The sequence below is a fragment of the Geotrypetes seraphini genome, chromosome 11, assembly GCF_902459505.1.
Source record: "Geotrypetes seraphini chromosome 11, aGeoSer1.1, whole genome shotgun sequence".
NCBI lineage: Eukaryota > Metazoa > Chordata > Amphibia > Gymnophiona > Dermophiidae > Geotrypetes > Geotrypetes seraphini.
In genome coordinates this window covers 74,377,579-74,404,786 of record NC_047094.1, presented here as the reverse complement: position 1 = coordinate 74,404,786, position 27,208 = coordinate 74,377,579, and the positions used below count along the sequence as shown (strand labels likewise).

At 43.2% G+C, this 27,208-nt stretch overlaps 1 protein-coding gene across 3 annotated transcripts in view; it reads left to right on the top strand.

Annotated features, from left to right (window-relative positions):
* The window catches only part of LOC117345476 (ly6/PLAUR domain-containing protein 3-like), a 54,811-nt gene extending 29,347 nt beyond the window's left edge, over positions 1-25,464 (top strand). For all 3 annotated transcript variants that reach the window (XM_033914177.1, XM_033914176.1, XM_033914175.1), the window contains exons 3-6: positions 7,390-7,521; positions 8,753-8,932; positions 20,050-20,196; positions 24,787-25,464. In XM_033914177.1, the coding sequence (XP_033770068.1) occupies positions 7,390-7,521; positions 8,753-8,932; positions 20,050-20,196; positions 24,787-25,049 (722 nt within the window). In that variant the 3' untranslated portion in view covers positions 25,050-25,464. The remainder of the gene's footprint in view (positions 1-7,389; positions 7,522-8,752; positions 8,933-20,049; positions 20,197-24,786) is intronic.
* The last annotated feature ends 1,744 nt before the right edge of the window (positions 25,465-27,208 follow it).

Here is a 27,208-nt window from a genome sequence, read left to right as displayed (position 1 = left end):
TTTAGTCCAGATAATAATTTTAGCTCAAATTATTTATGTGCAAAACATTTCAAAAACAGCCCTCAGAATATCACACACAAATAACTTACTCCCTCCTTTACTAATGCATAGCGTGGGGTTTTAGCGCCAGTAGTGGCAGTAACTGCTCCGACGCTCATAGGAATTCTGTGAGCGTCAGAGCAGTTACTGCCGCTTCCGGTGCTGAAACCTGCGCTACACATTAGTAAAGGAGGGGGTTAGTGTTTTTTTTCTTTATGCTTTTCTCAGTATGAAAGCAAACCAAACAACACAGACAATGTCCATTTCCAAGTTCTTCTTCACCCAGAGAGTGGTAGAAAACTGGAACGCTCTTCCGGAGTCTGTCATAGGGGAAAACACCCTCCAGGGATTCAAGACATAGTTAGACAAGTTCCTGCTGAACAAGGATGTACGCTGATAGGGATAATCTCAATTAGGGCACTGGTCTTTGACCAGAAGGCCACCGCGTGAGCGGACTGCTGGGCACGATGGACCACTGGTCTGACCCAGCAGTGGCAATTCTTATGTTCTTATGTTAACAAAACCAGCAAATAAAGAAAAAAAAAAATCAATAAAGTACAGCCCTCAGAATATCACATGCAAATAACTTAGGGCTCCTTTTATATAGCTTCAATAGTGGTTGCTGCGGTAATCACTCTGATACCCATAGGGATTTAATGGACGTCAGACTGTTTACTGAGCGGCAGTCACTACCTTAGCTTTGGAAAAGGTGTGGGGAGGGGTTAGTGATTTTCTCTCAGTCATTTCCATTAACCTTGAAACCTATATAGGCAATCCTTAACATTATAGCATATGGGTTATTGACTTTTCTGTGAGAAATCGTTTGATTAGGACACGCTTCAGTAAAAGGAGAACAGAATGAGACATCTGGGTTTTACTTCCATTCAATGGAAGTAAAACCTAGATGTCTCAATCCTTCCTCCTTTTTCTGGAGCTGTATGTTAACCCTAGGGCAATTATCTCTGCTAATTTTTAAGTGAGGGCTATTCTAGGCCCAAAAGGGCAAAAAGAAAGCCAACAAATATCTTCCTACTTGGGGCCAAGACTCCAATAATGCTTCTCAACCTTCATTCCTACCAAACCACCTGGCCTTGGTCACACATGCAGAACAATAATAAATCCTGTACAAATACAGAACCACAAATTAAAAGTACTAATATATACAAATAAAACCCTAAGATGACAGACATTGCATGCAGTACAACACCTAGAAATAGAAAAGAAATGAATTTCTTCCTGAACAGTTCAAAATATAGACAGCAGATGTAAATTCTCAAAAATTTCAAGCACTAAATTAAAAATAAAATCATGTTTTCTACCTTTGTTGACTGGTGATTTTATTTTTCTAATCATCTTTTCCCAGTCTCTGGTTGCAATTCCTTCTGTCTGTGCTCTTAACTCTGTTTCTTGGACCTTCATATCCATTTGCTGTTTTTCCTCTTCGTTTTCTGCTCTACATCCATCTTTGTCAAAAATATACACAGGGAAAAAGGTATATACCACTGGTATCAAGAAAATAGGGAGTGAAAATATTTGTTTATAGTCAATAACCACTACCCTGAATTACGCATTAATTGTTATTTGACAATGCTATACATATGTGAAGATTAGCTCAGAGATATGGAGAGGTCTTACGAAAGGAAAAACCCCCTACACCATCTCACCACCCAATCATTGCTAAATCTTCCATACTTTTAAGCAAATTAATGCCAGATTAGTGCCAAATCAAATACCAAATTAGTGCTAAAAATTCAAAAACTCTTAACTTAAAGCTTGGTTTCTTGGTTTCACCGTGAACATGTTTCGTGCTCCTGCTCCAGGAAACCAAACAGCTTAGAATCTAGCCGCACTGAACTGAATGTTTGAGTGGATTCTAAGCTGTTTGGTTTCCTGAAGCAGGAGCACGAAACGTGTTCACATTGAAACCAAGAAACCAAGCTTTAAGAGGTTTTGAATTTTTAGCACTAATTTGGTATTTGATTTGGCACTAATTTGGCATTAATTTGCTTAAAAGTATGGAAGATTTAGCAATGATTGGGTGGTGAGATGGTATGGGGGGTTGTCTTTTCGTAAGACCCCTCCATGTCTCTGAGCTAATCTTCACATATGTATAGCATTGTCAAATAACAATTAATGCGTAATTCAGGGTAGTGTTTATTGACTACATCCATCTTTGGCATTAACTTTAACATTCAACTTTCTTTCACTTTTCTTTCTTTTCAAATCTATCTACTTTTCCCATGTCTTCCCTTTCCTTCCCATCTATCCATATGCACTATCTCCTCCCTCCCTCTGCTTTTCCCTTCCATGCCCCTCCTCCATCCATGCCCTCTTTCTTCTTTCCTATTCCCATCTATCCATATACAGCATTTCTTCCATCTCTCTTCCTTTCTCCACCCATCCTTGTGCACCATCTCTTCTCTCTCTCTCTCTTCCATGTTCTGACATCTCTGTCTTCCCCTTTGCCCCTCCTACTGTCTGTCATCTTTTTCCTCTCCTTCCCACAGAATGGCATTTCTCTTACCTTCTTCTCCCTCACATAGGCTGGCATCTCCCTCTCCTTCCATTCTGTAGTTTGACATCTCTCCCCTTTTCTGCCCTGGCATCTCTCTTCTGTCCAGGTGTGGCTTATCTCCCCCTTCCCTTGTCTGGCATCTCTTCCATGGCATTCCTCCCTTGCCCTGGAATCTCTCTACTTCCCTTCACTGCCCTGGCATTTCTCCCCTGCTCTTCCATGGTCTGGTACCTCTCCCCTTCCTTGCACCTCCATGGTCTGGCACCTCTCCCCTGCCCTTCCCTGTTCTGGCATCTCTCCCTTCGCTGCCCTGGCACCTCTCTCCTGCCCTTCCCTGCCTTGATCTGGCATCTCTCTCCTTCCCTGGCTTGGCATCTCTCCCCCTCCCTGCCCTGGCATCTCTCTCCTGCCCTGGTCTGGCATCTCTTCTTTTCCCTTCCCCTTCTCTCCTCTGGGCTGGTACCTCTCTCTGGATCTCCCCAGACCAACTTTTAAAATCCTGGTGATCTTGGGCCTCTTTGGGGGCAGAAGATCCTCACTCTTTTCTGCCCTCTCCCAAAGCTTGACTCACCGCTAAATACATTTTCAAAATGGCTTCTGTGACTTCATACGACAGTCTCATGAGATTCTTGGAATTTTTCCTGCTTCCGAAAAGGCCACTAGGCCACCAGGATTTTAAAGGTAGGTCTGTGGAGGACTGGCTTATCTCCATTAACACAGGATTACCGCAATATTGGTTCCTGTTCCTGCAGCAATACCGCAGAATGGTCCACTGGTACCATGGTAATACTGTGTAGTTCTATGACATGGTCCCCATTATCAATTGAAAGGAAACTCTGGAATGAGAGGGCATAGGATGAAGTTAAGAGTTGATAGGCTCAGGAGTAATCTAAGGAAATACCTTTTTAACAAAAGGTTGGAAGATGCGTGGAACAGTCACCTGGTAGACTGTGTCTGAATTCAAGAAAGTATGGGACAGTCAAGTGGGATCTCTTAAGGAGAGGAGGAGATAGTGGATGCTGTGGATTAGCAGACCGAATGGACCATTTGGCGTCTATTTGCCATCATGTTTCTATATATTGGTTTGCTTGGAATTTAGGCCTGGATTCTGTAAACTGCGCCTAAATCAAATGGCGCCTAGAAAAATGGCACCCTCTGCATGTCAATCATGCTTAGGCGCCATTTATAGAATGGCACCTAGTGATGTCTATGTACCACAAAAACTTAGACACCAGAAATGTAGGCCAAGGTTTTAAAAGTCTACATTTCAGGTGCCTAAGTTTTTGGAGAATTGCACTTAGTGGCACCTAAATCACGCTCCGCCCATAAAAATGCCCACTTAAGCGTTAGGCACGGTTAAGCGCCCTGAGATAGGCACCTACCTTTTATAGAATCGGGTAGGTGCCTACCACCCATTTCATTCTTTTCTTCAATTATTGAAGCTATTAAGGAGATTTTGCCAATTAAGTTAGGTGCCTAAAAGGTACCTAACTGTGGGTGCCCTTTAGAGAATCTGGGCCTTAATGTGCATTAATTCATTAGCATACACTACATCCATTGTCAAATTTTAGTAAAAAGACCCCTTTATAAAGTAGGCTACTTGGAAGCTTTCACGGAAAGTTAACTTGTTCTGAGGGAGGAGTAACTTTGTGCATATATGTGCCAGTAGGAGTTAGCACATATGTACCCACACTGCCCCTTTTCATCCATGTTTTGCCATCCAGTAATGTCTGTGTATATACAGCCCTCATAGTTTGTGGTCTCTCACTACAGGGAAATATGCAGTGCATACTTCATGGCAGGTAATGCAGTCTTTCCTAGAGCTACCACCCAGGGTAAATAGGGTTCTGGGACAATTGAGATTGAGGAGAATTAATTATAGATTTCAAAATATAAAATATTAAAAGTCACAGTTCAGTTCACCATTTTCTCCCTCTTTCCACCGAGTTTAGGAATGTCATTTAGATCAGTGGTTCCCAACCCTCTCCTGGAGGATCACCAGGCCAGTCAGGTTTTCAGGATAGTCCTAATGAATATGCATGAGAGAGATCTGCATATAATGGAGGTGCCAGGCAAATCTGATCCATGCATATTCTTTAGGGCTATCCTGAAAACCCGACTGGCCTAGTGGTCCTCCAGGATAGGGTTGGGAACCACTGATCTAGATGGTTTACATTGTTCAGTATAATGTTATCATAGGGAAGTAAGATAAGGAAAAATAAGGTAGGAGGGAATAAATGGGAAGGAAGTTATATAGAAGGAAGGATGACTTGAGAAATAATCTGTTATGCTGTGCATTTCAGATTCACTCTGCATCTGCTCAGTATCTCTCCTTTCTCATCTCTCCCCCACCCACCCCCGGCACGCCACTCATCGGATAAGTCTCTCTTATCTGTACCCTTCTCCTCTACAGCCAACTTCTACTTTGCTGCACCATATACCTGAAACAAACTGCCTGACTCAATACGTCAGGCTCCGTCTCTGGCAGTATTCAAATCCAGACTCAAAGCCCACTTCTTTGAAGATGCTTTCAGTTCCAAACTCCAACCCACCTTCTAAGCACCAATATCTATCTTATCATTCCCCTCCTGAGCACAGTGTATTGATGCACTTTCTTGTCCAGTTTGTTTGTCAAGTGGAGAAAAGACTAAAGGTGAGTGTCATGCAGTAGGAGAAACCTGAGCTGCCAAGTTATCCAGTTCCAGGAGGGAGACTTTATGGCCAGTCCTGGTTTTAACTTACATTCTAAAGCTTTTTGGCTTCTGTAGTCCCTGATTCTACCTATTGAAATCAATATTTCAGGTCCCATAATGCATCAGATGATGCTGGCAGAAATCCAGAATTGGCTTTAAAGTCTCCCTTCTGGAACTGGGTAATCTGGAAGCTCTGAGAAGCAGGTACAATAAGACTCTTTGGGGAGAGGAAGCCCAACACCACACCCAGAGTGCATAAAGCAGAGGAGGGTGTACAGAGAAGGATCAGGTATTCCTAATGAGCTTTGTAACTATTCTGGAAAACGGAATGGTTTACTTTAAAATAAATTCACACTATAGACTTATGAGACACCTGTGCGCCCTGGATGCCACGTGTTCATCAAGAGATCTATAGTGATAGGCTGTAAATGTATATTGCAATGTTGGCTAGTATCTCAGGTGCCCACACTCTCTCATTGGAAATCGTTGATGATGCAATTAGTGGTGTTTGAACACTAAGCTTTATCCAACCTAGACTCACAGAAAGGGACTATATACATTCAATGTTGGTTACCGTTTTGTAATACCCTGATTCCTACCGCATGAAGTAGGATTTTGAATTGACTGGTTTCAGAAGCCAGAATACATCTTTTGTATTGTGCTGTTGTCTAGTCCAGTGGTTCCCAACCCTGTCCTGGAGGAACACCAGGCCAATTGGGTTTTCAGGCTAGCCCTAATGAATATGCATGAAGCAAATTTGCATGACTATCACTTCCATCATATGCAAATCTCTCTCATGCATATTCATTAGGGCTAGCCTGAAAATCCGATTGGCCTGGTGTTCCTCCAGGACAGGGTTGGGAATCACTGGTCTAGTGGGTGGGGGGGAGGGGTTGAGTGAATTTGGATTGTAATGTGATTTGTTTTTCTCTTTTAAAATTATTAAAAAGGATTTAAACATAAAACTTATGAGCCACCAGTACTCTGTGGCAATGTCTCCTTAGATTGTTCCATCATATGCTTAGGGTCCTGAAGGAAAGATCCTCCCCACCCCCACATCAAATAATCCATGTCCAGGTCTTAGCCTTCATACTAAATGAGCCTTTCCACATTAGAATCCCCTGGGGGGAGGGGGTGTCAAGGGGAGCTACATGTCAGATGGTCACATTGGAAAAAAGTTTGTCTTGAAACACAAATCAGTGAATTGAAAAGGATTATTTACTGCTCTGGAAGAATCCTTGACGATTTGCTTCTCTCCTGTGAGAATGAACCTAAGCAGATGCACTGAGTGCATTCCATCTTAGCAATTCTGAATTGATCCTTTATGTATAGGGAGGACCTTGGAAGGGAGCTGGAGAAGGGCTGAAAAGCTGTGAGGTACTGCGATAGAAGTCTGAAGAACAGGAGTGGCTAAAAGTATTTCTCCAGAAACTGGGTCATTTGGCAGCTCTACACTGAGCAAGCGTTTGCAGTGTATTTGAGTTAGAAAGTGATAAACAGTTTCTCTTCATGGGTGCAGTGCACAGAAAACAATGTTTTGCATTTGTAATCAGGGTGATAAATGCTAACATCAAAGAAAAATACATACACAAGCCCATGTCCTATTTGCTCTGACCATGGCACCAGAAACATATTTTTCCTCCAAAATACCATAACAATATCATTTTAATAGCATTTATCCCCATGTCGACAACTCTACCCTCCAGCACCAACTTTCTGTCATCTACGAGACTGGCAACTGGATACAGATTCACAGGACAGGATTAATCCAGTGCATGCTGGGAATTGTAGTCTTGTTTTTCTTAGGCCATGTAATGGGGAAATCAGCTCTACAGGTCTCTGTATGCAGTGGGGTGAACCCAGGAAAGCAAACCAGAGTGAGCTACCTAACCCAACTACCAGTAGAGATGAGTTACACTTATGTCTCTTTGATTTGTAATTGATGACCTAATTGATTAAATTTAAAAAAAAAAAAATGTAAGGAAATGCTAGTCAGGAATTTTACATTTTTGAACATATAATCAGAGTCAAAATATTTGCTAAGAATATCTTTGCAGGGAATGAAATGTATGGAATTAAATATCATCAAGACTTGAAGTTTTAGTCATTGCATGTTGTAAAGAGTAACTCTCTTCATTTCAGTGACTGGGAGTCTTCAGTGCTACAGTTGCACAGAGGAAGGGGACAGCGGATGCTCTTCTGCTAATACTTCTGTAATCTGGTGCGCTCTGCCTATGAACATCTGCACTGAATACGTACAGACTATCAGCGCAAGTATGATAACAGTTTCAAAGCTTCAATGGGAATTCTGCAAATAAAAAATTGCCAGCTCAGGGTTCCCTCTTCCACTGCAGCTGCAACTGGGAAAAGAAAGCAATATCAGAAAAATTGGTGATCTGGTATAAAATCATCATTGGCAAACTGTTTAAAGACAGAAGCCCAATCTGAATACAGGCTCAGAGGTAGCAGGGATGTGGAGGAGGGAGAGGCCAAGCAGTCAAGAGGCTTAAAGTCGGCATTTGGACATCCTAATAGGAGGGACGTCCAAATGCCGATAATCAAAACAAACTTCCTGGACGTTCAACAGCACTTCTAAGCTGCTGTGCATTCAGAGCTGAAAGGGGCATGTTAGAAGAGGTGTTATAGGCAGGAATTAGGTAGGCTTCCACCTGGACGTCCTGAAGCATAATCAAAGCTTTTCCAGGACATCCTAGGCAGAACTTATACGCCGGGACTTAGACCAAAGTAAAACAGGTCTAAATGCCCCTAAGGTGACCAAACTGATAAGATGACCACTGGATGGTTTAAGGCAAGACCCCTTTACTCCCCCAGTGGTCACGACCACCTCCTACCACAAAAAAAGCACATTGAGGGCTTGCCATCAGCTGATCGCAGCAGAGGAATCCCCATTGGCTGAGCCAGTTTTGGGGATTCCTGCTGGTTCAGCTGATGGGGATTCCCCCTGCCAGGATCAGCTGAGCTGCGGAATCCTACACCCCTCCCCCCAACATCACCCAATAGCAATGGATATCCCCCCCCATCCCCTAACATTTCTGGACACCCCTTCCCACATCCCCGGAACCCTGTACCATCCAAAGACAAATTGACAGGAGGGAAGCCCATTCCTTCCTGTCTACAGGGCTGTGTGATGAGAATAACGAGCCCTCTCCCTCCCAATGCATCTTGGGATGCAGTGGGAGGGGCCTATGGCCCTCATTGGCTCAAAATCTGTCACAGCTTTTAACACAGTGTTCTGCAATTAAAAAAACCCTAATGCAGCATGATAAAAGGGGGCCTTATTTATTTAATTTATCAAATTTATATCCCGTGTTATCATATAATCTAAGTGGGTTACAAAATCACATCCATAATAAAAGTTTTAAATAAAAAACATTGTAACAAAAATGAAATTCCAATTAATATTTAAAATCTGTCATTTAAACATGATTATCTCAGCTGGTGAGCAAACAGAGATTACACTGTGTCTTCTGCCTTATTTTGCCAGATTCCTTCACAGTGACCCGCCAGAAGAAAGGCTGCGGTCTGGGACTTGATACAGACTATTCTACAGTGACCTCTAATGATGTCATTTACCATACAATTCACATCAGGGCCTGCAGCACCAGCCTCTGCAATAATGAGCTGCCAAGCTCTACGGAAACCAGACCTGCACACACTACCACAGGTAAGACAGTCAGACTAAAGTAGTGCACATCATATACAGAATCTATCTTTGATAGCTTGATATTTTGGGACACTCTTCTGGGTACAAGTGGCTCCTAGATGCAAGTGGGTATTCATATGGGCAGAGTGTGGGAGAAGCACAGGCTGGCCATACTAAAGTTACCAATGAAAAACAGATACCAAAATCCACAGGGCCATAAAAAGAGGGAAAACAAAAAAAGGAAAGTGATAAAGAGGACCGAAAGGGGTATCAGACAACCCGGCACACAAAGATAGTGTGCTGGGAGCAATTCCTCATTTAACCCCACGGAACCTCCACCACCTAATTATGCATTTTTTTCAAACTTATAGTGAACTTTGTTTGGCTGAATTGCTCATTTCTTAATGCTTGTTTTAGTTGTTTTTAAATTGCTACGTTATATATCAAGTAATCATTACTTAGCTTTAGCTTTCAGCTTTCAGCTTAAAAATCATTCCCCTGAACGCCAACGCGTTTCGATGTCCTTTGTCAAGGCGACATGGGGAGCTGTAAACCAAAAAACAAACCATCATATACATGAAATAAAACACCCTTACATATCTAATTCGTGTACCCCCCTCTTCAAATACTTAAATTACTTACATTTAAGTTTAAACGTACACTGTATACCACCAACCGGCTGCAAACGCACACCGAGGCAGACTAACTCTGGGATTTAAATACCACCCACCCGGACAGCTCTTCCGGGGAACACCCTCCTGCCCAAAAGACTTTCTTAAAGGGACCCTACCTCAAAAGACTAGAGACTGGCCAGCCTAAAAATCAGCTTGAGCTAACCAATCGGACGTTTCATTTAACCCCTTAGGGGACATTGAATCTAACACAAACATCCAACGGAGTTCACAGCGGTTAAGCCTCCGGGCAGTGTTACCTCCCTCCCACCCTACAATAATCCAGTCCAGCACCCTCCATTTAAGATCTTTTAACGTGTGCCCATGCCTGATCCAATGACGGACCAACGGAGAAGATTCTGTATGGGTGTGTACTCTCGATTTATGCTCTGTTAAACGGACCCGTATGGGGCGTGTAGTTCTGCCCACATACAACATTGGACAAGGACATTGTATCACATATACTACATTCTCTGACATACAAGTAGTATTGTGCTTTGTCTGATACTTAACCCCCGTACTGGGGTGGGTCCAATACTCCCCCGAAATGGTGAACTCACACCACTGGCATGACCCACAAAAGTTATGCATTTATATCCTGAATCTAGGCATTAGTAGTTATACCAGTTCTATGGCTGGCTTAAATAGGGTTACCATATTTTGAAAAAGAAAACCCCCAAACACATAACCCCACCCTGTTCTGCCCCAGCCTCTCCCCCGGCAAGCCTCCTCTCTTCTACAACCAGCTCTGGCCACATCTTGAGGGCCTGGAGCATGAGCAGATGTGTGTGATATCATCTGCACATGCTCAGAGGGCCTCAAGATGTGGCCGGAACTGGTCGGGGCTTTCCAAATCCCAGACAAATGCCAGATTTTGGAAAGTCTGTCGGGGAGCCCACACAGTCCTCTAAAGAGGGTTTTCCTGGATGTCTGGTAAACCTAACTTAAATACTTAAGCATGTAAATACCCATTCTAGTATGCTATAAAGGAAGTCATGGAAGACCTGCTTTTGTCACTTTGCCTGAACATGACAACAGGGATGGTGCAGGTGAATGGCATCACCAACTTCCCTGCCTCCTCACTCTCCCATTAAGCAGGTCTGGGGAAATTCTATAAATGGCACTTAAAGTTAAGTGCCTATATCGGAACTCCTAGCCAATGTAGTGCCTAGCTTAAATGTTTAATAGACTTAACCGGCACTGATAATTGACAAGCAGCACCTTGTAATTGATGTAAATTGCACTTAATTGGATGTTACATTTAAAAATTAAGCCGCCTACCAATGCCTAAGGCCACTTAGGTGGCGCTAAGCGCAATTCTATACAGTGCGTCTAACTTTTATAGAATTGTATTTAGTCGATGGTGCCTAATTTTTAGGTGCCATACTCATATACAGAATTGGGCCCAATGCCCAGCCCCTGCCAGGAGCAAGGAAGGAATGCCACAGAAGTGCCAAGTGTAGAAGACCTTCTTTTGTCACTCTACCTGAAGAAAAACAGATGCTCAGCTTGGGAAACAATGTCACTGACTTCACCCCCTCCCAATTTAAGCAGGACGCATCAAGGCACACAGCTGTTAGGGCATGCCACATGCCTGAAGATGTATGACCAAAGGGGAACCCTTCCCTGGAGCCCCTTCAGAGCAACTTAGGAGTGATTGTGGTGTGTTATCTTTTGTGACTCTGGATTTCAGCTCTTCCTTTTTGCTGTCAAATTAGTGAAGCTCCTCAGTTATATGTGATTCCATCATTCTGGGCCTCTAGTATGGGAAAATGGATGATGAAAAAGAAGCTTCTTGTTGTTTCTACCCTGTGATATAGGATCCTATGGACAGACAAATTATTAATATATCTGAAGTTAAGAGAGAAAGCAATTCTACGTATTTCCCTCAGTTTTGGCAGCAGGACTGTGCCTTTAGAAACATCTGTTTCCTTGACGATGCCTGTTGGGGAGTCTCTGGAAAGAAGCCAGGTGCAAGCTGTTGAGCAGGTTGTTGAAACTACTCCCACTTCTCCCTCGGAGCAGAGAACGGTTCCATTTCCAAGGGAGGTACCAGTGCCTGCTTGATCTGGTGAAACAAGTTCCTATGGTTCTAATTCAGAGGTGTGTCTCTTGAACATTTGTAAACTACATAGGAACCTGAATTGGGGATATTGCATTACAGGAGTATTTATGGATGCTAATATGCCCCAGAAAGAGTTCAATGTGATTTACAGTTTAGAAAAGCCTGGCCTTGTCCAGGATTTACATTAATTTCATTAGGGTTCATGACATAGATATCTTGGTTTGCGTTCATGTATATTGAGAGGATATTTTGAGAAGAACTGCCAGTTAACTTTGTCCATTTATGGAGAGCATGGAAGATAAATTCTAAGCATGGAAGATAGACTCTAAGCTTCAATTGTTGGGTAAATATATATTATTGGTGGAGCCTCAGGTTCAGTCCTTATAGGCAGTTGGAATATTTGCCAACAAGGATATCTTTACATCATAATACTGAATCTTTGGATTATTTTATACGAATATCCCTCCTCCTTTATGAAGCCGCGTTAGCATTTTTTATCACTGGCCGCGGCGGTAAAAGCTCCAACACTTACAGAATTCCTATGAGCGTTCAAACTTTTACCACCACAGCTGGTGATAAAAAAACGCTAATGCAGCTTCATAAAAGGAAGCTACTGATTGTTTGAAACATTTTAATTTTCCTAGATCTATATTTGAAGAGTTAAGAACTGAAGGAGAGTAGAGTGAACGGATTACTTCAGCTAGCTTCAATTCTCTGATTTACTGGAAGAAACCAGGATTCACAGGATGTGATATCTACTTATTCTACATTGATAGTTACCTTCGAGGCAAACAGCGTGCAAGAATTTAAGAGCAAATGGGATGCCCATGTGGGATCCCTTAGAGGGTTAAGCTAAGGAAACCTGTCATCAGGTGTGGGATCCCTAGGATAGTAGACCTGGGGGTGGGTCAGTAGAGTGGGCAGACCTGATGGGCTATGGCCCTTATCTGCCGTCATCTTCTATGTTTCTATGTTTTCTCATTAAAGAAAGATAAGATTTTAATATTGAAAATACATTTTAAGAATAAGAATGGTGTTTTGTATGGCCAGCGAATACAAGTGTTTTTTGAGGTAGTCCATTCTAAACAGGCTCACAGGATGGAATTTCTTGTTTGGAAGTCACAAACCATTGAGATGGGTGCCCCATTATATTTGAGGTACCCATGTTAATGTTTGGTGACAATCCAAGGCAAAAAATATGTATTCTATGATCCTTTACAATCAGGTTAGGATATCCTGTGTAATGCATCCAAAAATCAGGTGGTAAAAACATCCACTTTCAAAACCGCTAGACGTCTATCTTTTTTTTTTTTTTTTTCTTCGAAAATGAAGTATTAAGACATTTTGGCCCTTAGGATGTCTAACTTTTTTAGCCATTTGAAAACAAAAAAAGTCCAAGTTCAAAACATCCAAATCCAACGAGGATCGGCATCTACTAGCGACCCCCAGGGTAGTCCAAAAAAATTGATGGAGAAATGACAGACGAGATTAAATGCAACTGCAAGGGAGGCAATGCAGTTATCATGAGTGACTTCAATTATCCGGGGATAGACTTGAACCTAGGCACCTCCAGCTGCGGTAGGGAGTCCAAGTTCCTGGATGTGGTAGGGAGACCAAGTTCCTGGATGCTGTAGGCGATTGCTTCCTGGAACAACCTGTCAAGGAAAATACGAGAGGAAATGCAATTCTGGACTTAATTCTAAATGGACTACAAGGACTGGCACAAGGTGTAGAAGTAGAGGGGACGCTGGGAACCAGTGATCACAATATGATCCATTTCGACCTGGAGGCAATATATGCAAATCAAGTTTATGCATATTTATTGTGGATATCCTGAAAACCTGACTGGCAAAGGGGTACTCCAGGACCATGTTGAGAAACACTGCAATAGCAGAGGGTGAGTTACGTGGACAGTGTATTCCTGCCTTTACCCCCATTTTTTTATTTTGTCATTATTTATTTCTTTTTATTTTCTTTGCTCCTTGTTGGGGGGAGAATAATGGCTGCTTTGCTTTATTGTTCATGCCTTCTATTCCCTGTCTTTCAGTTATTTCACTTCTCCCCCATGTGATTATCTCTTTTGCTATCTCTTCATGGAAATGTATTTTCTCCTTTTTTGGAGTCAGGTTTATAAGACCAGCAAGAAGAGCATTTGCCTCTAATTCCAGCTGCTTTCCTCACAGCCACTACACACTTCCTGTTTGTAAGAGCAAGTTTATGGCATACCAAACACATTCATAAGCAGTGGATTAAGCGCATGCTTTCATTATGCCCCCCACCCCACCCCCCTTAGCCTATGGCCCAGGAGAAAAGTCATAATGGCCTGATCGAGTCAGCCTTGGAGTTTATCTTTGGCCATAGATGCAGCTATGTGTCCTCTATGTGGGCTTCACTAGGCACCAGGAGTAACATTTTAGGTATCTTGGAGACAAGACACTTGAAATTTCTTTTACTCTGGGTACGGAAATCAAACATCTGAAACAGTGAAAAGCAAGAATGCAAAAATTGGCAGAAAAGAAAGGGACAAAAAAATAGAAACAGAAAGGGAATGGCAGAGAAGATATTCTGAGGGAAGCAGATATTGTAAAATATATTCATTCTAATTATATTTTCTATAATATTTATTACGCAAACACAACATAGTTTGAAAATAACCTGTTTAAGGTGTTGTGTATGAAATTCACGCTGCTCTTTCTATGCAACTGCAGTTTCTATGATTCCCTTGGTTTATAGTCTGAATTGCCAGTGGGTGCAGCTGGTGTTGTGGTGCCAGCAGGAGACAATTATACTGGCATACACTGTTCCCTTTAAGTTTAGCAAAGGTCCTCCAACTGCATTGCATCCGGTGTGTGTGTGTGTTGGGGGGGGGGGGGGGTAATTCAATATTGTATGTTCAATTGCTAGGGACAGGATGGTTTCCTGGAGTCCTGCAGAGCTTTCCTGTCCCTCACTATTGAAAATGTGATAGTGAAACAGCACCCCTCACTGGCAGGACTGTAAGTGGAGAACTCCCATTCAGTTGTAGAGAGAATAGTTCTGGCATTTGCATTGGATTTTGGAGAACAAATTTATCTGGCGTTGCATCATTCCACTGCCACATCAATATTCATCATGATCCACCTTCAGCTCATTCTCACCACACCCCAAATAATTACCCACTGGTTTACTTTTCCTTGAACGATCTAATAACATTAAATGAAATCTCTATGAAACTATGGAAAAGTCCAACATAATTAGATGCATCATATCATTTGAAAGGAAACCAAGATTACACCCAGGATACTTGAGAAATAGTTTAAAAATATAATAAATAGATGCCATTATTTAGTTGGCAATCTGTGGGTAAATTTTACTGTTTAACTAAGGGCCCCTATTATCAAATTGCGCTAGAGGTTTCAAGCATGAGCTGGCACGGTAAATGCTCCAACATTCACAGAATTCCTATGTGTTGGAGCACTTACCTTGCCAACCCACACTAAAAATTTCTAGTGCAGCTTGATAAAAGGTAGTGATGATGGGAGGGGATTTATCTAGAAATATCTGACTTGAATATCTAGTCTAGAGATAGCATGACAAAATTATCCATTTACTTTTAGGGCTGTTCTTAATATGTTGCTTGTCAGCTGACTAGACCAATCAATAGCGGGGTCAGATGGAATGTGCAAAGCCTCAAGACTACCAGGTAGATCTGTGAGTGGAAACTTGTTGACATTGGGTTTCATTTTTTGGTTGACCCTACGAGGGCAGAGCAGATTATCTCTGAAACACCAATTTCATTTGTCAAATGAACATTGTCACAGCCTGACTGAAACCAGGTTGTACGAGTCCAGAGTTGTCTATGTTCGTGGAAGCCCAGACAGATGTATTCCAAATATTAAAAAAGGTAGAACACGGCTAAATAGGTGAAGGAGGCTATTATAGCTAAAAGAGCATCCTTCAGAAAATGAAACTAGGATCTGACTGAAAATAATAGGAAACAGCATAAGCAATGGCAAGTCAAATGCAAAGTGCTGATAAGAAACATAAAGAGACTTTTAAAACAGGCTTGCTTCAGAATAGATAATGACATTGGAAAAAAATCTGTCCCTCCCTGTCCCTGCGAGCTCGGTCCACATCACCGCCCCATCTCCGCAAGCTCAGTTCCCATCTCCGCTCGTTTCCCGCAAACCATCTGATCCCATCCGCACAAGCCTCAAATATTAAAGTATAAAAAGAAACAATATTCTGTACAATTGTCATTTTATAAATCAAAGTTCTGGCTGCCGAACTAGAGGAAGAGATCTTCAGCTGGCAGGGCTTTGTTTATAAATGTTTATCAACATAACTACAATACTACTTTATCCTAAAGCAAAAAAAAAGAAAAAGAAAAGAAATTGAATTTTTTTTCTACCTTTGTTGTCTGGTTTCTGCTTTCTTCATCTTCTCGTCATTCTATTCCTTCCATTTACTGTCTGCCTTCTCTTTGCCTCTTCCATAAGGTATCTGCTCTGTTTCTATGCCTCTACCAGAAACTGTCCGCCTCTCCCTTCCATCTCTCCCTCCTCCCCCACCCCCCATTGGTCTGGCACCCATCTTCTTCCCTCCGCTCCCCCCATAGTCTGGCATCTCTGTCTTCTTCCCTTCCATCTTTCCTTCCCTTCCCCAGGTGTTTTTTTTAGCATCATTCTTCTCCTTTCCTCCCCTCAGATCTGGTATCTGTCTCCCCAAGCCAGCATGTGCTCTTTTTTCTTTATCTCCTCCTTCCATCCAGTATGTGCTCCTCTCTCTCTCTCCTCCCCACTTCCCTTCAGCATCTGTTCCACACTCCTCCTCCCCACTTTCCTTCGGCGTCTTCCCTCTCTCTCCTACCCACTAATCTGCAGTGTCTGCTCCCCACTCTCTCCTCCCCATTTCCCTTCGGTGTCTGTGCCTCTCTACCCTCCCCCTCCACTTCCCTTCAGCACCCTTTACGTGGTCCAGCAGCCCCCCTCCCGATCGCTGCGTTCTGAGCATTTCCCTCCCTCCCTCCCTCCTTCACCTCACCTTCGCTGGCGATTTTCATTTTTCTGTCTCCGAGAGGCCCAAGCTTTTTCTCAAGTCACGTGCAGCTGCCCTGAAAATTCTCCTCCGACACAACTTCCTGTTTCCAGTTGCGTCAGAGGAGAAGTTTCATGCAGCCATGCGCAACTTGTGAAAAGACTTATACCACTCAGAGACAGAAAAATGAAAATCACCAGCAAAGGTGAGGGGAAGAGAGGGAGATGACTGGATCGCGGAGAGAGGGAGGAAGGTGGGAGGGGGCTGCTGGACCCCACGATCGCGAGGGATGATAAGTGAGGCAATGTGCACAAAATACTTAATTGCAAGGTCAAGGCCATTCACCACTCCATGGGGCGGTGAATGGCCTTGTCCCCGTACTGGCGTCAACCAGGTTTTTTCCTCCCCGTTTTGGCGGGTTACCCGTGGCTACACATGAGTAACAGTCACAGTGTCAGTGTCATAAGCACATAAGCACATAAGCAATGCCTCTGCCGGGTCAGACCTGAGGTCCATCGTGCCCAGCAGTCCGCTCACGCGGCGGCCCAACAGGTCCAGAACCTGCGTAATAATCCTCTATCTATACCCCTCTATCCCCTTTTCCAACAGGAAATTGTCCAATCCTTTCTTAAACCCCAGTACCGTACTCTGCCCTATTACATCCTCTGGAAGCGCATTCCAGGTGTCCACCACCCGCTGAGTAAAGAAAAACTTCCTAGCATTTGTTTTGAATCTATCCCCTTCTAATTTTTCCGAATGCCCTCTTGTTCTTTTATGTTTTGAAAGTTTGAAGAATCTGTCTCTCTCCACTTTCTCCATGCCCTTCATGATCTTGTAGGTCAAACAGAGGCAAACATAATAAAAATGTTTTTGGGTTCATTGGAAGCAAGAAGTTAGTAAGAATATTAATTGGACCACTAAATGATCAAAGGGTAAAAAGGACACTCAGGGAGGACAAGGCCATAGTTGAGAGACCAAGGGGCAGATTGTCAAAACTAAAATCTGCTTTTAATGTGCTCACTAAACTGGTTCCAGCTGGTTTAGTGTACATGTATTTTAGCGGTGGATTATCAAAACTGCTTACTGAGGTCTTTTCCAAGTTTTCTAGCAGTCTCCGATACAGCCATGCAAATGAAATACAACAATGTCATTAATATTAAAATGATCACTCCGAGTGATTCTCTATAATCGCTGAGTGATTACGTATCCTCCTTGTGCCTCATTTGTGGCAACAATTGGCTGACAGGTCTGAGCTGTTGTTGCCTTACTTTCTAATCAGTGCCTGAGCGCCGATTGGCTCAGGCACTGACAGGAAAGTAAGATTTGACAGCTCAGACCCCATCCCATGCAAATTAAAATAATAAAAAAAAAAAAACAAACAACAAATTGAAGATCGGCAGAAGTAACATAGAAACATGATGGCAGATAAAGGCCAAATAGCCCATCCAGTCTGCCCATCTGCAGTAACCATTATCTCTTCCTCTCTAAGAAATTCCACATACCTATTCCAGGCTTTCTTGAAATCAGACACAGTCTCTGTCTCCACCACTTCTACCGGGAGACTGTTCCACGCTGCTCCTTGTGACCCTGAGCAAGTCACTTAATCCCCTTATTGCCCCAGGTATACTAGATAGGGTTTGAGCCCACTGGGACAGATTGAGAAATATGATAAAGTACCTGAATGTAAACCACTTAGGATATAAATGATACATAAATAAATTAAATTAAAATAAATCTACCACTCACTCTCTCCTGCTGTGTCGCACAATCACCAGACACTGTTAACCAGTCAGATGAGAATACAGAGCTGGACCAGACTGGGACTGGGAGGATGGAAAGCTCGATTCCATGCCATTATTGTCCCAGGATACAGTTTGTCTGGCAGAGTCTGGTTCCCTGGATGAGAACAATAGTCAAGAAGCAGAAGTGGTGTTGGATCAGGGAGGAAGACCCCACATTTTGCCAGATGTTCAAAGCCTCTGGACTCCTGGGCATATCTACCTCACTGTGAGAATTGAAGCTGGAGGTTTCACCAGCCCCAAGTCACAGTGCTCAATTATGAGCGTCTCAATTACTCCGACCACATTCTTTCCCTCACAACCTGACATCACAAAGCTAGTCACATACTACTGGGAGTCGCCAGAGGGGTCCCTGTGAGTGGCTAAGACCATGGGCAAACTTTACCCAATGGCTCCAGATTTCCAGCAGCTGTTTGTTCAGCCAAAAATGGATTTGCTGGTGGTGCAGGTCATCAAATGAACTTCTTTGCCCAGTGAAGGAGGTGTGATCAGTGGTGTAGCGAGGGTGGGAGGCACCTGGGACGGTGACACCCCCTATGCCCTTCTTTCCCCCTCCCACTCCTTCCGTGTGACCCTCCCCCACTCCATTTGCAGCTCAGGACGCTGCTGCTGGTGCTTTGGGGGACATTTTTTTTTTCCACCAACGATTTTTTTTTGCTTGTTGTGTGAGAGTCCCATTTAACTGAGACCCAGTTAACCGAGACTACTGTAGTTAGGATGAGATATGGGCCTGAGTCTCCTTTTCTGCAGTACACTGCACTGAGCATGAGGTTACTCCACAGACCTGCTTGCTGCTCCATTAGAACTGCATCTGAAACTGGCATACAGGCAAGTATGTACTGTTTCATTTACATCTTTGGGACTTGTAGCCTTGTTTTTCTTAGGGAATGCAATGGGAAAATCAAAACTACAAATTCCTGCATGGAATGGTGTAAAACCAGGACTGAATCAACCTTGTCCTGTGAATCTGGATCCAATTGGCAGCCTTACCTATGACTGACCAGCACTGAATATTGACTCTGATTGGCCAAACTTAAAACATATTCCAGAAACTCTCCCAGCAGTGACACCTCTTTTTGGGTGGATAAATTTTGTTTGGGCAATATTTTAACTGATGGGGAAGGGAAGGAGGCCTTGTAAACATCAGAATTTGTCTAGCTAACTTCAACAATTAAATACTTTGAATACTGATCCTATAGTAAAAGATAAACATACGGTAAATTATCTCATCCCAGCTGCTTATATCTTATATCCTCTGTTTTGAGTTTGTCCCTGAAATTTTGTTGACTCTTCAGAAAAAGAATATGGTAATGAGACAGGCTCCAACAACTTTCTTCTATCAATAAAAAGTAGGTATTTGTGCTTGTTTTGAAAAGGAGAAATCTCCATAAAATCTGTGTTTTTATTACATTCCGTCTTAGTGCACATGTGCAAATAGCACACACTAAAACTGAAACAAAATTTTTTTCAAGAAGTGAAAATGGCCACTCTTCCCCCCCACCAAGCAAGAAACAGTGAACACAATCCTAATAAAAAAATACCATCAAATTTTGCAACACATTTATTGGCAGTATCTTCACTTTTCAGACCCTGCTGTCCCGAATGGCATGGAATGCTATTCCTGTCTCAGCTTTTCAAAGGATCAGTGCTCATCGCAGAATGCTGAGAAAATGAAGTGCACGGGTAACATGACACGCTGCTATGAGGGAAACGTGACAGTATCAGTAGATGATGGTAAGTGTCATACAGTCATTGCAGCTCTGCTTCCACTTATGTTGGTGCATATCTAGAGGTAACAAGCTCTGTATCCTTAGGGTTTCCATATGGCTCCAGAAAAAGGAGGATAGATTGAGACATCTGGGTTTTACTTCCATTGAAAGGAAAGGAAGTAAAATCTGGATGTCTCAATTAGTCCTCTTTTTTCTGAAGCCATATGGTAACCCTATATATCCCCTGTGCCAGTCTCTCAAGTCAACAAGACAGAGAGGAGGAAACAATGGAATGCTGCAGGGGTGTGTACTGGGATCGGTGCTATTTAACTTATTTATAAATGATCTGGAAATTGGAATGACGAGTGAGATGATTACATTTGCAGATGGCACTAAACTGTTCAAAGATGTTAAAATGCAAGCAGAGTGTGAAAAATTGTAGGCAGACCTTAGGAAATTGGAAGACTGGGCATCCTAGTGGCAGATGAAATTTAATGTGGACAAATACGAAGTGAAGTGCATTGGGAAGAATAACTTGAATCACAGTTACCAGATGCTAGGGTCCACCTTGGGGGTTAGCGCCCAAGAAAAGGATCTGGGTGTCATTGTAGATGATACGATGAAACCTTCTGCCCAATGTGTGGAGGTGGCCAAAAAATCAAACAGGATACTAGGAATGGTTAACAAGACTACGAATGTTATAATGTCCCTGTTATCGCTTCATGGTGCAACCTCATCTGGAGTATTGCACTCAGTTCTGGTTTCCTTATCTTAAGAAAGATATAGTGGCGCTAGAAAAGGTTCAAAGAGCAACCAGGATAATAAAGGGGATGAAATTCCTCTCGTATGAGGAAAGACTAAAAAATTCAGCTTGGAAAAGAGAAGGCTGAGGGGAGATATGATTGAAGTCTACAAAATCCTGAGTGGAGTACAATGGGTACAAGTGGATCAATTTTTCACTCTGTCAAAATTACACAGAATAAGGACTCCTTTTATGAAGCCGCGTTAGTGGCTTTATTGTGTGCGACTTTTAATCACTCGTTAACCCCTGCGTTAGCCAGAAAACTATCACCTGCTCAACAGGAGGCAGTAGCGGCTAGCACGGCCAGCAGTTTAGCGCACGCTATTACACGCGTTAAACCGCTAACGTGCCTTCCTTAAAGGAGCCCTAAGGGACACTCGATGAAGTTACAGGGAAATACTTTTAAAATCAATAGGAAGAAATTTTTTTTTTACTCAGAGACATGTTAAGCTCTGGAATGCATTGTCCAAGGTTGTGGTAAGAGCGGATAGCATAACTGGTTTTAAGAAAGGTTTTGACATTTTCCTGGAGGAACAGTCCATAGTCTGTTATTGAGAAAGACATGGGGGAAGCCACTGCTTGCCCTGGATCAGTAGCATGGAATATTGCTACTCCTTGGGTTTTGGCCAGGTACTAGTGTCCTGGATTGGCCACTGTGAGAATGGGCTGCTGGGCTTGATAACCATTGGTCTGACCCAGTAAGGCTATTCTTATGTGTACCATATTCCCTTCCCCTGAACCACAGCTGCCAAGGGGGCTGACCTTTTGAGCAGGAGATTTAAGGCCTGCCCCTAGCTCTTTCCTAGACCCGCTCATAGCTCTGCCTAGACCCACCTATAGCTCCACCTAGTCTCGCCCCTGGCACACATTGATGTATGGCCAAGGACAACATATGTAGCCTCCCCCTTCCAGCGGCAGCAGAAAATGACAATGAAGGTGATTCCTACTGTCGCTGGAAAGGGAGGCTATTCCCTGGTGGATGTACAGATGACTCCCAAAAGCGGAAGTTTCCTGCTGAAAGGAATGTAATGTAAAGAAAGTGGGAGACTTAGCAAGTCTGCTGACCGAGTCAGTCTGAGATGAAAGGCTGTATATTTTTGTGACTATCACTTGAGCCACAAGTGCTGGAGATACAAGGCTGCGCAGGGAACAATTCTACAACTGGAGTCCTCCATTTAGGTGCCCTGAAGATGAGCACTGGGAGCCTATTCTATAATAGCATCCTTTTCAGAATACTAGCATAACCCAGTACTGACATGCCTTACATTTACACACCCACAGTTAAACCAACTATAGATTTGACAGAATAGTTTAGCTCTGGAACTCTTTGCCTGAGGATGTGGTAACAGCAGTTAGCGAAACTGCTTTTAAAAAAAGGTTTGGAGAAGTTCCTGGAGGAAAAGTCCATAGACTGCTATTGAGCTATACATGTTAGTCACTGCTTGCTCTGGGATCAGTAGCATGGAATGTTGCTACTATTTGGGTTTCTGCCAGATATTTGTGTCCTGGATTGGCCACTGTGGAAACAGGAGACTGGTCTGGATAGATCATTGGTCTGGCCCAGTATGGCTATTCTTTGGTTCTTAAGAACTACAGACGTGTAAAAGCAGCCTGGACACATGTACAATAACCGACAGTATTCTGTAAGTTATGTGTGAGAGTGGGAGCCCCGCCTATATGCATACCCCCTTCCATTTTCATGCGTAAGGGCCAGATTCTCAAATATCGCCGGTAAAATCTGATGGTTTGCCATAGAGCTAATGATTTAAAAAAAGACGAGACATTCTCAAAGAACCGCGCATGCAAATAAGATTGGCGGAGGGTCACCAAATTTACACATCAGTCACTGGTGATAGCGATCGGAACATGCAAAGAATAGTCTATGGAAAGAGATGTGAATGTGCCGGGAAAAGCTACGCCGTCGGCAGAGAACTACCAGCAAACTCTATATCTTGTGTTGGTACGATTGGATGGAGGGAAAGGTCAAGAAGGTGCAATCATTGACTTTCAAGAAGTGTATATATGGCACACCTTTAATACACGTGCTTGAGATGCTTACTTTTTGAGATTTTTCACCATTGCTATAGTACTATATAATTTATATGAATAGTGTGAGGTTTTAAACAATTTTTTTATCATGAGCCACAGCCAGATTCACATGCCTGGGACATGCTTTTCACAGTACTGGCACCCCTGAACCAGACAGTAATTTTTGGTCATTTAAAGCTGGTGTCTTGTTTGGAGAATCACCCAGTGATGATACAGAATCGCCTGGAGTGCTTGTTTAAATATTAATGAGCCCATTTTGTGTAAGAGCTAGTATTTGTGCATAAAGGGGGCCAGAGTCAGCAGAAGGTGCTCAAAATTTAGTGCCAAAAAATTTGAACTGAACAGTATTCTATAAAGCAGGGCTGCCCAAGTCCGGTCCTCGAGATCTACTGGCAGGCCAGGTTTTCAAGATATCCACAATGAATATGCATGAGAGAAATTTGCCCGCACTGCCTTCTTGGTATGCAAATCTCTCTCATGCATGTTCATTGTGGATATCCTGAAAACCTGGCCTGCCAGTAGATCTTGAGGACCGGACTTGGGCATCCCTGCTATAAAGGGTGCTTTGAGATGGGTGTCCTTTACAGCAGTAATTCCCAACCCTGTCCTGGAGGACCAGGCCAATTGGGTTTTCAGGCTAGCCCTAATGAATATGCATTAGAGAGATTTGCATACAATAGAAGTGACCGGCATGCAAATCTTCTCCATGCGCATTCACTAGGGCTAGCCTGAAAACCCGATTGGCCTGATGATCCTCCAGGACAGGGTTGGGAACCACTGCTTTACAGAATAGCACTTAGCACTGGAATCTACAAGCATTTACACCAGTGGTTCCCAAACCTGTCCTGGGGGACCCCCAGCCAGTCAGGTTTTCAAGATATCCCTAATGAATATGCATGAGAGAGATTTGCATATAATGGAAGTGATAGGTATGCAAATCTCTCTCATGCATATTCATTAGGGATATCTTGAAAACCTGACTGGCTGGGGGTCCCCCAGGACAGGTTTGGGAACCACTGATTTACACCAACAGAAAACTGGTGTAAATCCTGGCATGCACGTTGTAAAACATTGTGTGCATTTTAAAGTTAATTACACTTCTCCCTCCATATCCACGGTGGTTAGGGACAGAGCCAGTCTGCAAATATTTAAAAAAACGCAAATAATATTTAGGCCGGTTCTGCCCCTAACCCCCACTTCCCCCCGGCTATTTTAAGCCCTGTAAGCCCCCCCCCCCTTTAAGCCTTACCTGTTGGTCTGGTTTTCGGGCAGGAGCGATCTTCCCTCGCTCCTTCCCCGTGCAGATCGCTCACAGGAAATGGCTCGAGAAACTACGGGAGCTCAAGGCAGCCATTTCCTGTGAGCGATCTGCACGGGGAAGGAGCGTGAGAAGATCACTCCTGTCCGAAAACCCGCTAGACCATCAGGTAAGGCTTAAGGGGGGGCTCAAAATAGCTCGAAAAATGAAAATGGTTTTTTTTGACAGAAAATCGCGAATAATCAAAACCGTAGATACGGAAAATGCGAATATGGAGGGGGAAGTGTATCAGCGCTGATTGTCTTGTTAACTAAGTTGCACGCATAAATCGGCAATGTCCATAGATTTGTTTGCCCAACTGTGGCTGCAGTATACAGAATGCAGTCCATAGCGCATAATTCTTGGTGCCATATATGCAGTAGAATTCCCTAGCGGGAATGTGAGCACCTAGTTTATGAAATTGTCCTTCACTTGACTAACAGAACAGTGCTATTATTTTCTCACAGATGATTCTTCAAAACCAATCCACGTCAAGACCTGTGCCATGAACAACAGCTGCACTACCAGATACTCTTTGCTTACTAAACATGCAATGATTAGTCAACAAGGTTCCTGCTGCTCTGGAAGATATTGCAATGGGCCTGTCTCTAGTATCGTGCCCACCACTAGTACCATAACAACGTCTAAACCCAATTCCCAAGTCCCTTGTTCCTCCGTGTCTCACCTCTCCTTGATGCTAGGTATTTTGATAGTTACTATAGTGCTGTGAGTGAGCAGTGAGAAGAGGTACTGATGTAGTTTACCATTAGGTATGTGTACAAGCAAATTTAGGCCCAGTGGCATAGTAAAGGGAGGTGCGGGAGGGTGGACCGCCTCAGGCACCGTCTTGGTGGAGGCGCTGGCACCTTCCCCCCCCCCCCCGCATGCCTCGCTGGCGCCCTCCCTTCCCCACCACACCTCTTTAAAATCTTTGCCAGTGTGAGTAACTTCCCTAGCCTGCTGCTCACGCCAGACTGGCTCCATCTGAAATCATTTCTGGGTCGTGGGGCCAGGACGTGACGTCAGAGGGAAATCCAGTGCAAACAGCAGGCTAGAGAAGCTGCTCATACTGGCAAAAATTTTAAGAGCTATAGGGGTGGGAAGGGAGAGCGCAAGTGTGGCATGGAAGGAGCGGGGGACAGAGAGGAGGGCGTGGGGGTTGATGTGGAAGGAGCGGGGGGAGGGTTGAGAGGACAGTGCAGGGAGGTTGGCGCGGAGGGAGTGGGAGCAGAGAGGAGGGCAGAGGGAGGCGCCACCGCCCCAGGCACCTCCTATCCTCGCTATGCCACTGTTTACATCCCCTTTTACAAAGATGCATTAGGCTTTTTTTTTTTTTTTTTTAAATCGCTGGCTGTAGTGGTATTAGCTCCGACACTCATAAGAATTCTATGAGCTTCGGAGCTAATACCGCCATGGCTGGCAATAAAAAAGCCTAATGTGGCTTTGTGAAAGGAGGGTGGGGGTGGGGGTGGGGTAGTTTTTGATTTATTTTCAGATTTATCAAACATTTTTTTCAATTGTTGATGTTTTCTCAGGATTGTAGCAGACAATTTTAATAGACATTTTCTAACATGTAGTAGAATGTTGTAACATGCACAGATTAATTCTGCACAGTCATCCCTTCTTTGAGCCTTTTCTAATTTTGCTATATCTTTTCAAATTTCATTCTTACAAGCCGAGAAGGGGCTATGGAAGTTTCTGTAGATGCAGAATATAGGTTTAAATTAACAGCATGATGGTCCAGTGTGAGAGTCATGGGAACATATCTTTTATATTAGATTTCCAGGCTATGTCAAGAACTACCCACATCCATATGCCTAGTGATCCAGATTAATTCTGCCCCTCCCCCTCCAAAAAAAAAAAAAAAAAAGAAGTCAGGTCTGGCTACTCCATTATGGAGAAGAGAAGGGTGGTAAATTTTTACATGAGATTAGCAGCAGCTAGTTTGCAGTGGGAGTCTAGAGACAGATTTACAAGTGAGATTTGATATACAGTAAAACCTTGGTTTACGAGCATAATTCGTTCCAGAAGCATGCTTGTAATCCAAAGCACTCATATATCAAAGCAAATTTCCCCTAGGAAATAATGGAAACTCAGACGATTCGTTCCACAACCCCAAAACTTTAATACAAACTACTATACTTACTTGTATTGCAAGACCTCGCTCATTTAGAACAGTCACTACACTCCCACAGCATCAGAGAGAGAAGAACCATCGGCTCAGTTGTGATGATGTGACACACACTGCATGTACTCATATTGCAAAACTTTGCTTGTTTAGAACAATCACTACACTCTTGCAGTGTCAGAGAGAGAACCATCGACCATACTGTATGTACGTGTATTGCAAGACATTGCTTGTACATCAAGTTAAAATTTAATAAAATGTTTTGTTTGTCTTGCAAAACACTTGCAAACCAAGTTACTTGCAATCCAAGGTTTTACTGTAACTGGAAAATTGATGCATTTTTTACTTTTGAAGACTTCTGTATTAGCCCCAGTGCATTTCCCCCAAAAGGTACTAATTTGAAGATTGTGATATTGTGGTACTTTGGATACAGGAGTACAAATCCACTGACACATCCACTACTTAAAGTGCTCATTAATGAACTCTGGAGGGTTTGAAGAACTGTTTCCTATGTGTGTGCGAGTGAGAGGATTGTCTAGGGGAGTTTAGGGCACCCATCCTGGGTCCCTGAAGGGAGAAGAACTCCAGGAAATGATTCTAAAGAAGGAGCCTATTGAAGACCCAAGAGCTTGAGATTAAAAAAACATTTGGAACATTGTTCATTGATTTTCTCCTTTTGCTTTTAATCATATTTTTATTATTATATACTTATTTGGGGGGAATCATCACATAAAAGTGTTTTTACCTGAAGGTACCCGTGG